The 11,355-nt window shown below is 68.0% G+C and overlaps 1 protein-coding gene across 2 annotated transcripts; it reads right to left on the bottom strand.

The window, feature by feature from the left end:
- Positions 1-2,316: 2,316 nt before the first annotated feature.
- PCGF1 (polycomb group ring finger 1) lies at positions 2,317-6,307 on the bottom strand. 2 transcript variants are annotated; one of them, XM_041402799.1, is made up of 9 exons: positions 5,956-6,306; positions 5,018-5,123; positions 4,772-4,924; positions 4,116-4,187; positions 3,917-4,025; positions 3,314-3,347; positions 3,108-3,194; positions 2,953-3,033; positions 2,317-2,472 (listed from the first exon to the last, which is right to left on the bottom strand). In XM_041402799.1, the coding sequence occupies exons 1-9, from the start codon at positions 6,049-6,051 to the stop codon at positions 2,425-2,427; spliced, it is 786 nt and encodes a 261-aa protein (XP_041258733.1). In that variant the 5' UTR covers positions 6,052-6,306; the 3' UTR covers positions 2,317-2,424. The 2 variants fall into 2 exon arrangements, with proteins under 2 accessions (XP_041258733.1, XP_041258734.1); XM_041402800.1 differs by having other exon boundaries at positions 2,323-2,472; positions 3,108-3,191; positions 5,956-6,307.
- Between the last annotated feature and the right edge of the window lie 5,048 nt (positions 6,308-11,355).

Raw genomic sequence — 11,355 nt, 5'->3', positions numbered from 1 at the left:
GGGTTTTGGGGGTCTTTGGAGGGGGCTGGGGATGAGCCGCAGTGAGGGGCAGGGGTGTGGAGCTGGAGGGGGCAGCGCTTGGGAACACAGGCATAGGAGGAAGGGGCGAGGCTGTGCCCCCAGTGCCCCCCAAAGGCACAGGAGCTGCAGGGCTTGAGCAGTCTCTTTTTGGGGTCCCCCCCCCGCAGTACTGCTCCTGTAGCCCCATGGCACATCCCTGCGACACCACGGGTGGGTCCCTTCACCTCTCACCCCGCATCCGAGCCCTGGGACCCTCCAGGTTGGGGGTGCCACCATCCCCAGTGGAACTCCTGGGGGTCCCCCAAAGCGTCCTTAAGGGTCCCGTCCCCCCGCTCACGTGGGTCCGTGCCGCGCCCAGATCCTCTCGGGCAGAGCTGGGGACCCCCGAGAGCCCCACAGGTTAAGGACAGGGGGATGGGGGCTCAGGTTTCCCTCTCTGCCGGGCTGGAGCCGGGGGCCATTAGCCCCCTCGGAGCATGACGGGCCGGGGGGACATCAAAGTGTCTTCAGCTTGACCGCGCCTGGGGGGTACGGGAACATCCCCCCGTACCTGCCCCTGCCCCGCTGCATCCCCCGGCCCTCATCTCCCCCCTCCCCGTGGGCGCTGGGGCCAGGCCGTGGGCGGGGGGCTCATTTACCAACGTCAGCCCCGCAGTTGGTTTGAATTAGGCTCCTCCGGGGCCGGCGCCTCTGCCGTCTGTAACTGGCTGCCAGAGCCGCTGCTGACAGACACAGGGACAGCCCCCGCCTCGCTACCCCGGGCATCCGTCCATCCATCCGTCTGTCCGTCCATCCACCTACACGCCCACTCCCCCCACAGGCAGCCCCCGTTTGGACCCCCAGCCCTGTTTGGGATCCCCATCCTGCTCCTCCATTCCTCCAGCCCTGGCGGGCACTCCCACACTGCACCCACAGCCCTCCGGTGCCAGCTGGGATCTCTGTCCCTCACCTCCAGCCCTGCATCCTGACTTAGGATCCCCCACCCATCCTTCTGATCCCATTTGGGACCCCCATCCTGCACCCCCACCCTTATCAGCGGACTTGCACCCCAATCCCTGCGGCCCCGTTTAGAGCACCCATCCTGCTCCCCCACACCTCCAGCCCTGTCTGGGACACCCAACCCGTACCCCAAACCCTCTGTCCCTGCTCGGGACTCCCACCTTGCACCCCAAGAGCTCCAGCCCTGCTGAGCCCCCCATCCTGCTCCTCCAGCCCTGTTTGGGACCCCCACTCCACAAACCCGCCCCTCCCTCTCCGGCTGGGACCCTAATCCTGCACCCCACCGCTCCAGCCTCATTTGGAGCCCCCATTCCGCCCACCCAGCCCCGCTGGGATCCCCATGCCCGGATGGCCTCGCAGCCCCCGCGTTTCCCTTCGTCCTTGCGGGGGCTTTGGGCAGGCGAGCCCCGCCGCCCCCCGCCCGGTGAGCGATGGCCGACAGCTGGGCCGGGCCGGGCCGTAACCGGATCCCCCGGCGGCGGCGCGGGGACCGAGCGCCGAGCTCAGTGCGGGGCCGGGCATGAAGGACGGGCCAAGGCACACCCGGTGCCACATCCATCCCGGGGGGTCCTGGACCGTGCCCAGCACAGGATGGGACACGCCGTTCGGGGAGCGAGGGTGGAGGGGAGATCCCCGACAGCCGCCCGGTACAGCCCGGTACCGGCAGCACCGCGCCGGGGGACCGGAGCGGGGTCAGCACCGGGGGGCTTTGAGCCCTCCGGAGCCGCGTTCTCCGGATCCCCGGGATCCGGCACCTGTTCTGCCCGCAGCCGTGGGTCCCGGCCCCACCCCAGGGACACCCCCGCCGCCGGGACCCCCCGCCCGCAGCTGTGCCGGTGGCTGCCGCGGGAGGATCCAGATGGCGGAATATTGTCCCGGGCTAATTAGGGCCGCGCGGGGCGGGGGGGCTGCGGCGTTCCCGCGGCAATCAAAGGGCCGATGACTTTATTAAGGCTCATTATGGGGGGCGGGGGGGCCGGACACGCGGCAGGCAGCCGTGACGGGACCGAGACGGGATCGATGTGGGGAGTGCCCGCACGGCTGCGAGACCCCCGGTGCTGCGGGGGACCGGGGGGGCTGCGAGATCCCCGGTGCTGCGGGGGAACGGGGACCGGGGGGGCTGCACAGCCCCACTGCCCGCAGTGCACCCCCAGGACTCAGCCCCCCATGAGTGCAGCCCATCCGGGGGTCACTGAGTCCCCCCATGCAGCCCCCCAGCTCCTGGAGCAGAGGGGGACCCTCCTGAGACCCCCACAGCAGCCCCCAGCTCCCCCAGACAAAGCAGGGACTCAAGGGGGCTTTTCCACAATTTTATTCCAAAAATAAATTCAAAGAGGGGTATAAGTTATGGGGGTGGGGGGTGGGAGCAGGGCTGCACTGGGGGGCAGTGCCCACCCCCCACCCCTACCTCCTCTTGTCCTTGATGCTGTAGTGCAGCAGGAGGGGCGCAGGCTGTGGGGCAAGGGGGGGGTCAGGGCTGGGGGATTCCAGCCAAGGACCCCCCCTTGGGGCAGAGACCCCAGATCCCAGCCCATGGAACCCCCCACAGACAGGGACCCCCCATCCCAGCCCAGGACTCCCTCCTAGGGCAGGGATCCCAAACCTCAATGCCCCCAAACCCCAGCCCAAGATCCCCTTGGGGCAGAGACCCCAAACCCCAGAAATCCCCTGGTACAGGGACCCCAATCCCAGCCCAGGGACTCCCCTGGGGCTGCACCCCAAATGTGGCCAACCTCTTTGGGGGCTCCCCCATTGCCTGACCCATGCAGGGGCCAGGGACCCCCCAGATCACCACTGCAGCCACTGACATTAAAGATCCTCAATCCCCCAACTCCACACTGCCCTGAACCACCCCCAGAGGGTCACCCCACCATCCCCCCGTGGGGTGAACCCCAAAATCAGAGGCTGCCACCCCCTATGATGGATGCACACCTTGCCAAACCAGCGTGAGAGCCAGAGCTGCTTCATGGTCATGTGGTCGGGGAGGGGCTCGTTGTCAAACAGGATCTGCACCTGCACAGGGGGGCTGCATCAGGGGGGCCAGGACACCCCTGGGGGCTGGGACCCCCCCCCGGACCCCCACTCACGTGCTGCAGGGACAGCCCCAGCCGGTGGCACAGGACCCTCCGCAGGTGTCGGATCTGTGCCCGCACCGAGCACCTCACGTATTTCTGCTGTGAGGGACAGAGAGGGTTGGGGGGCTGTGGGGATCTCCAGGGACCCCACACACCCCTGCCATGGCCAGGGTGACAGCTGGGAGTCAGGGCTGGGGTCTGCAGGGATCCCCACTCACCTGCAGCATGGCCTTGCTCTTGTCCTTGCTGGAGCTGTGGCAGGAAGAGAAAAGGGACACGTGTCCAGGGTCTCACGGTTTGGGGGCCACGCCCAGTGTCCCCTGTGTCCCCTCCCCACCCCACTGAGGGGGGGACTCACCTCAGTTTCTCCAGGCAGAGCGAGACGTGCTCGTCGTAGCGGAAATAGTGGGCGCGCGAGTGGTCAAAGGTGCTGTAGGGGAGCCCCATGGGGTCACCCCCCACCGTGTCTGGGGACACAGGCGGCACCGTCAGCCCCCCGTGCCCCCGACACCCCCCAGCAGGCAGCTGGCTGCCCCCCCCGTGCCCCCCTGTCCCACCGTCACCGCTGGGCTGCGTCACCCGGTCCAGGCCTCGGGACTGGTAGAACTCCCGGATCCGCTTCTCCTCGCCTGCAGGGGACACGTGGCTCAGGGTCACACCTGGGCCCAGCTGCCCCTGAGGGTGCTGTCCTCCCTCCCTGCCCTGCACCAAGCCCTTGCCACACACCCTGTCCCCGTGCCTCTGTCCAGGGTCTCACGGTTTGGGGGCCACGCCCAGTGTCCCCTGTGTCCCCTCCCCACCCCACTGAGGGGGGGACTCACCTCAGTTTCTCCAGGCAGAGCGAGACGTGCTCGTCGTAGCGGAAATAGTGGGCGCGCGAGTGGTCAAAGGTGCTGTAGGGGAGCCCCATGGGGTCACCCCCCACCGTGTCTGGGGACACAGGCGGCACCGTCAGCCCCCCGTGCCCCCGACACCCCCCAGCAGGCAGCTGGCTGCCCCCCCCGTGCCCCCCTGTCCCACCGTCACCGCTGGGCTGCGTCACCCGGTCCAGGCCTCGGGACTGGTAGAACTCCCGGATCCGCTTCTCCTCGCCTGCAGGGGACACGTGGCTCAGGGTCACACCTGGGCCCAGCAGCCCCTGAGGGTGCTGTCCTCCCTCCCTGCCCTGCACCAAGCCCTTGCCACACACCCTGTCCCCGTGCCTCTTTCCCTGCCTGTCCATATCCCCATCCCTGTCCCCGTGTCCCCCACACTGTGCTGCAGGGATGTAGTGGCTGTAGCCATGATATTTTCTGAAAAATCCTTCTGCCAGGACTTTTTCTCCTGAGAAGCTGAGGAACCTCGGGAAGGAAATGTAAACAATAATTGTCTGCTGCTGTAGAATGCAACAGGTGCATCTGTGATTGGTGCATGTTGGTTGTTTCTAATTAATGGCCAATCACAGTCAGCTGGCTCAGGCTGAGAGTCAGGAGGTTTTGTTATCATTCCTCTCCTGTCCTTTCTGACAGGCCTTTTCTATCTATTCTTCTTAGTACAGTTTTTAGCATAGCATTTTTAATACATACCCTAATATAATAAATCAGCCTTCTGAAACACGGAGTCAAAATTCTCATCCCTTCCCTCGTCCTGGGACCCTCCAACACAACCACACCCTGAGCTCCCCCGTGTCCCCTTACTGTGCTGCAGGCCAGGCACCAGCTTGTAGACGATGTCCTGCATGACCCTGTCCAGTTTGAGGTTGAGCAGCGGCTGCGTCTCGTGGATCTTGGTGTTGCACATGGGGCAGTACTTGCTGGTCTGCAGGTACTTCACGATGCAGCTCTTGCAGACTGGGGACACGGACAGGTGTGGGAGGGGTGGGACTGCGCCCCCACAGCCCCCCACAGCCCCCCCAAGCCCCCCAGCCGGGTGGGGACACTCACAGGTGTGCAGGCACTCGGTGATGGTGGTGGCGTCGATGAAGTACCCGGCGCACAGGAAACACACGATGTGCTCGTTGAGCTCCTTCATCTTCACCTTCACCTCCTCCTGAGGGGACACCTCACTGTCACCTCACTGCAGCACACCAAGACCACCCCCACCTGTCACCTGGAGACCCCCGAGACCCCTCTCATCCTTAGCCCAAGGAGCTTCTCCTGCCATTCCTTTCACATACTAAAAAAAGGGATTTTTTTTGGGAGTTGTACCTCTTGTTTTGCTTTAACATGCCGGAAAACAGATTCTGAGGGGCTGGACACTCTTTGTCTTGCTAAAATATCCCATCAGGAAACGGGATTTTGTAGGGATTGTGCCCTGTCTTCCATTATTACACCAGAAAATGGGATTTTGAGAGCTTGGCCTCACTGTCTTACTTTGACATGCCAGAAAATGGGACTCTGGGGGGGCACGCCTCTTGTTTTCTCTCATTAAGTCAGAAAACAGGATTTGGGGAGGCTGTGCCTTCTGTCTTCCAGTATTATGGCAGAACACAGGATTTTGGGGTGCTGCACCCCCTGTATTGCCTTAACATGCCAGAAAACAAGACTGACCACACGCGATGGGGGGGTCCCCAAAGAGGCTGGCCAAACATTCCATTACTACGCTAGAAAATGAGATTTTTAAGGGAGCGGAATGCCCTGCTTTGCCTTATTATGTCAGAAAATGGGATTTTGGGGGTCCGGGGACACCCCCAGCCCCGTGCCAGCCCCGGCCCTTGGCCACGCCCCCTTCCCTTAGCCCCGCCTCCCCGCACCGCCCCTCGGTCTCACAGCGCCCCCAGCGGCGCCGCCGCGGCACCTCCCGTCCCCTCCCGAGCTGGCCCCCGGTGTCGCCGCCACCGCCTCCTCCCGGTGCCTCCCGCCCTCCCGGTACGGCCGCTCGCCTCGTTCCGCAGCGGGTCCATCTTGTAAACGGCCTGGAGCTGGTTCCGCAGCCGCATGGCGATGGCCATCGGGCCCCCCTGAGGAGGCGACGCCATCTTAGAGCCGCCTCCGCCTGTGGCCTCGCGCACTTCCGTGTTCGGGGCGGGGCCGCGGCGAGCGGCGGGACTACAACTCCTAGCGTGCCTCGCGCGCCTTGAGTCGCGGCGGGCAGCGCAAGCTCGGCCCTGTGGTGATCCTTCCCCACGACCCACGGGGAGAGGCCCGGGATGCCGAGACCTCCCGACCTCGTCCGTGAGGGGAACCCGCCGGGAGCCGCCGCCACCGGACCCGCCGTGTTTAAGGCAGGGCGTTCCCGCCACTGGCCAATAGCGGGAGGGCGCTCTCTTGACGGACAGCAGCGGCCGCCAATCAGAGAGGGCTCTGCGCGCGCGTGGTGCTGCGGAGCGCCACCTGAGGGCAGCAGAGCAACGCGGGGGAACGGGAGGGAACCGGGGGCCTGAGGGGGACTCAGGGGTCTGAGGGGATCTGAGGGGGTCTGAGGGGACCTGGAGGCTGCGAGGGGGCACGAAGGGGACGAGGAGCCTGGGTGGGGCGGGGAGTACACGCTGAGGACTCGGAGGGGGTTAGGGGGGGACGGGAGATGCGGGAGATCTGGGGGGGCTCAGGCGGTCTGGGGGGATTCGGGAGGGGACATGGCGGTGTCCCGACGTGGGCACAGGGTGAAAGGCGGCAGCGAGGGCAGGGCTGGGCTCAGGGATGCAGAGGCACCGGCAGGGTCGGGGTGCTTGCCCTGGCAGTTGGGGGTACGGGGCACTTCGGGGTGCCGGGGTTCAGGCAGGGTTGGGGTGCTGGGGTGTCGCTGGGGTACCAGCGTGGTACAGTTTGGGGTGTCGCGCTGCTCTTGGTGCTGATGTTTGGGGCGGCCGGCGTTGGGGTGCTGGTAGGGTTGAAGTGCTGGCGGTTCGGGGTGTCGGGTGCCGGGGTGCTGCAGTTTGGGGTGCCGGGGTGCTGCAGTTTGGGGTGCCGGGGTGCTGCAGTTTGGGGTGCCGCAGTTCGGGGTGCTGGGGTGCTGCAGTTCGGTGTGCTGGGTGCTGCAGTTCGGGGTGCTGGGTGCTGCAGTTCGGGGTGCTGGGTGCTGCAGTTTGGGGTGCCAGCGAAGCAGCCCGCGGCCCCGCCCGGCGCAGCCTTAGCCACGCTAATGAAGGTTTGGCTCAGGGGAAGCAGCGGCCGCGCTAATGCGGAGCCGAGCCCAGTTCCTCACGGCCCCCCAGAGCCCCCCACGGCTCCTCACGGACTGTGCCACCCCCCCGGAGCCCAGAGCGGACGGCGGGGAAGGCTGGTCCGTGCCAGGGAGTGGGAGCGGGCGGGGAACACGACGGGACCCCCGAGCAGGGGCTGGCACCCACCACCCCAGCATGGAGCTCCTGGCACACATCCGCGCTGCCAGCCCTGCTCCGGCACCGGCTCCGCTCGGGATGCCACGGCCAGCGACTGACGGTGCGGGTTTGGGGCTCCTGGATGCGTCCCGGTCATCGCCATGGTCCTGGTCTTGATGCTGGCCCCGGTCCAGGTCCCGGTCCCGGTCCCGGATAGGGGTCACAGCACTTACTCCACCCCTCAGTGTGCCCAGTCCAGTCGAGCTGTCCCTGCTGCCCCACCGGAGTGTCTAAGCCTGGCACCGGCCGAGCCCCGGTGCCAGCTCCTCGTCCCGTGTGGCGCACGGTGTGTGGCCGAGCCCCGGGACTCCACCGGGAGCAACACGAGCCCCTCCCGGTGCCGGGGCGCCGGCGGGCAGAGGCTCCGGACCAGCCCCCGCCCCGCCGCCCGCCCGCCCCCTGCCCGCGCCTCCGGGGAGGCGAGAGCGCGGCGGGGCCGGTGACCCCCGGCTGGGGAGGGTCCGGTCCCATCTGTACCTGCCAGGAGCCATCCGGGGAGGGGCGGGGGTCACAGCGGGGCCAGCGCGGCCCCACGGCGGGGCAGCATCGCTTTCTGCCGCCGCCGTGAGCAGAACCGGTACCGCACCCGACAACGGCACCGGCACCGCGAGTCCCGGCCGGGCGATCAGCGGCCTCCGTGGGTAGCTCTGGCGTGGGCCCCGCGGGACCGAGGGCGGAGAGCCCGTCCCGGGGCTGGTACCGGGCAGCCGGTACTCCCGGAGCCGCCCCCGCCGGGCGGGCACGCGCGAGGCCGCGGATCCATCTCGCCGTTAATAATTGATGGCGGGAGCCGCCGGGGCTGCGCGGGGCTGCGGGGCCGAGGCTTTTAGCTCAGCCCTGCTCAGATATTCAGCTCCATTTCCGCGGCACGGCCGGGGCGGCTCCTTCTGGGAAGCGCTGCCGGGCGCTTTCCCGGCCGGACCCCTCGCTGGGGCTGGGGCTGGACACGCTCATGGCCGCAGTGGTGCCGGCAGCAGCGTTAGCTCCCCCCTATTCGGGTGAATAGGGACCCCCCAAGGAAGGCAGGGGACCCCCAGGGCACACAGGGGTCCCTGTTAAATCGGGCAGGGTCTCCCAGGGTGGATAGGGGTCCTCCATTAATCCCTCTGAGGTGGGTAGGGGTCCCTACAGGGCAGCGGGGGCTGGGTGCTCATGGACTGAGCTCCTGCCTAATGCACCGAGTACATCTGCAGAATCCAATTAACCTTCGATAACGAGGCCCTGAGCGACGTGGCTGTCAGCGGCCACCAGCCACCGGCACACTCTGGCCCCCCTACGGGCACCAGCCCACCAGGACGGGCAGCACTGGGGCCGGGCAGACCCCCCCAAAAGCCCCCGGCTGGTGTCGGACCCTGGGGAGGCGGGTGTGGGGTACCCTGAGGGCACCCGGCGTGGCAGAGGGGACCGGTGTGCCCAGCCATGTGTCCCGTGGCTCCTGGGCACTGCTCCCACTGACCAGAGGGGCTGGAGCTGCAACCCGAGGGGTGGGGGCTGTGTGTGCCCCCCGCTCCCACAGCCCCCCCCCGTCCCCTGCTCCACCCCTCACCCCCACCGAAAACCCGGGGGCTCTCAGCTCCCGCTCCGCTGGCTTCCTCCGCTCTGCAGCCCCCCAGGCCAGACTGTGCCCCCCCAGCCCTTCTGACCCTCCTCCCAGACCACGGATCTGGGGTCCCCAGAGGGTTTCAGGGGGGTGGCCCGTGCTACACCCCCAGTCCGGAACCGCGGTACCCACTGTCCCCCGCCCCAGGGGCTGCAGCCTGGCGGTGCCCGGGGGGAGCAGCCCCCCAGCAGCCGGGTGTTGGCGTCACCGTGCAGCCGCCCACGCACCCATGTGGCACCCGGCTCCTCCCCGAGGACGCCGCGCAGACGCCGAGGGCCACCGTGACGTCCGAGCGGGCGACTCGGCCGTCGGGTCCGCGGGAGCCATCCGCGGCCACTGTGACCCCATCCCAACCCCACGCCGGTCCCATCCTGGCTCCATCCCAACTCCATGCCATGCCCATGCCCGCCCCCATCAATCCTCATCGCAGCCCTCCCGGCGTGCCAGCCGGGCCGGGGTGGGCACCGCGCCCACCGGCTGCTGCCGCCTCACCCCGCGCACCCCGTCCGGGTGCCGGCGCCCGCGGCGGGCGGGCGGCGGGGGGCACCGGGAGTGTTTCATGCGGTTAAGAAGTGTCTGATTGAGGCAGGAGGCGCCAGCAGCTCCCCCGGGAGCCGCAAGCCAAGGACTGGAGGACCAAATGCAGGCTAAAGTAATCCAATCTGGGCTGGTTCATCTAATTAGCCCAGAATTAACCCAGCAGCCAGAGAGGAGCTGACTGTCCCTCCAGTTTGCCAGCGGGTTTGGGGGGAAGCGGGAGGAAGAAGGGGACGTCCAGCGGTAATGAGATTACGGGGGGGAGCGGGCGGGAGCGGGTGCGCGGCAGCCTCTGGCCGGTGGGAGCGTGGGGCCCTGCCAGGTCCCCACCGCGCCATCGCCGTGATGGCCGGGGCACCGGGCCGGCACCGGGGACAGGCAGGGACCCGTCCCAGCGACCCCCGCCCCGGCAGCAGCTTCGAAGCCCGCGGCATTCCCGTGGGGGACGGAAACACCGGCACGGCGGCACCGGGGACGTGGCACCGGGGACATGGCACCGCGAATGCGCGCAGCTGCACCGGCAGCCCCGAGGCCACGGGGAGGCGGGGGGACGGGGCACGGAGCCCCGGCAGCTTCGGGCAGCACCGCCGTGGTGGGGCGGGCAGGGGCCAGACCCCGTGTGTGACCCCCTGCTCCCGGGGCAGAGGGGATGGAGGGCGCGGGGCGGGGAGATGCTGGCGCAGCTCTGGCGGTGGCAGAGCCTGGTGCTGCGCTGGCTGAAGGCTGATTCCCTGCTGGAACTGGGAAAATGCCCTCTTTAATGCCACATCCCATTCAGCTGTCACTGCCACCCACGAGAACCACCAGGCCCAGCCCCTTGGGGTGGGAGGGGGCACCCACCGAGGACACCGAGGTCTTTGCTGGGGCCGAGAAACGAGGAAGGGTCTGCACTGGCCCACTGGGGGGTTCCGGGTGCAGGGACCCTGCCTGGTCCCCACGGTGGCTCAGGGGACCCTGGAGCAGGCACAGGGACACGGCCTCCTTCCAGGTGGCCCAAAGGTCACTGGGAAGACAGAGCCAGCGGCACAAGGTGGTGACACCTTGGCTAGTGGGGTCCCTGGGAGGGAAACACCCCACACCCACAACCAGGCTGGGAAGGGGCTCAGGACTCCTCGAGCACCTTCAGTTCTTCCCCTCCCTCCCAGGGCAGCCCTGGCCGTGCTGCTGAAGGGTGCCGGGCAGGGGGGGCTGCTCTGGCCGGGGGTGCCTCTCGCAGACCCCCGTGGGCATGGGGCGGGCCCTGGCGCAAGCAGGCGCCGGGAGAGCCCGCACTGCCCCGGGCCCCGTCACAGCCCCTCAATCCATCTCCCAGCCCGGCAGATTCCAGCCCCTGGGCACGGCAACATCTGCCTCCTGCTCCGGGTTCAATTAACCTGCTGCCGCCTCCTCCTCCGGCACCGGCCATTTCCTCCCAGTGCCACTGTCACCGCTGTCACTGCCACTGCCGCCGCCATGGCTGCGCCCCAGCGGGTCACAGCGGGTCCCTTTGCCGCAGCACACCCGGAGCAAGGTGGAAAAGCCACAGTGGGAACGCTGGGATTTGTCCCGGCACCTGCCGGGCTGCGAGCAGGAAAGGCCAGAAAGCCGTGGCGCCTGCAGGGGAGGGTCCCGCTGCTGTGTCCCCCTCCCCTTTTTGGGCACACGAGGCTCCGTCGGTGCGCCTGGTGTGGAAGGAGCAGCTCGGCCCGGTGCCGGGGTGGGCTGTGGGCATGGCCGAGGGTGGCACAGGGCGTGTGCCCGTGCAGCCCCGGTTCCCGCGGCCGCACACCCGGCTGAGCTGCGGCTGCAGGAACGGGCGCCCCACACTGCGGCGAGCCTGGGACCAC

This window comes from Onychostruthus taczanowskii, unplaced genomic scaffold (genome assembly GCF_017590055.1).
Source record: "Onychostruthus taczanowskii isolate IOZ18803 unplaced genomic scaffold, ASM1759005v1 scaffold2, whole genome shotgun sequence".
Classification (NCBI taxonomy): domain Eukaryota; kingdom Metazoa; phylum Chordata; class Aves; order Passeriformes; family Passeridae; genus Onychostruthus; species Onychostruthus taczanowskii.
Note: the sequence above shows the minus strand (reverse complement) of the source record. Positions and strands in the feature narration are given on the sequence as shown.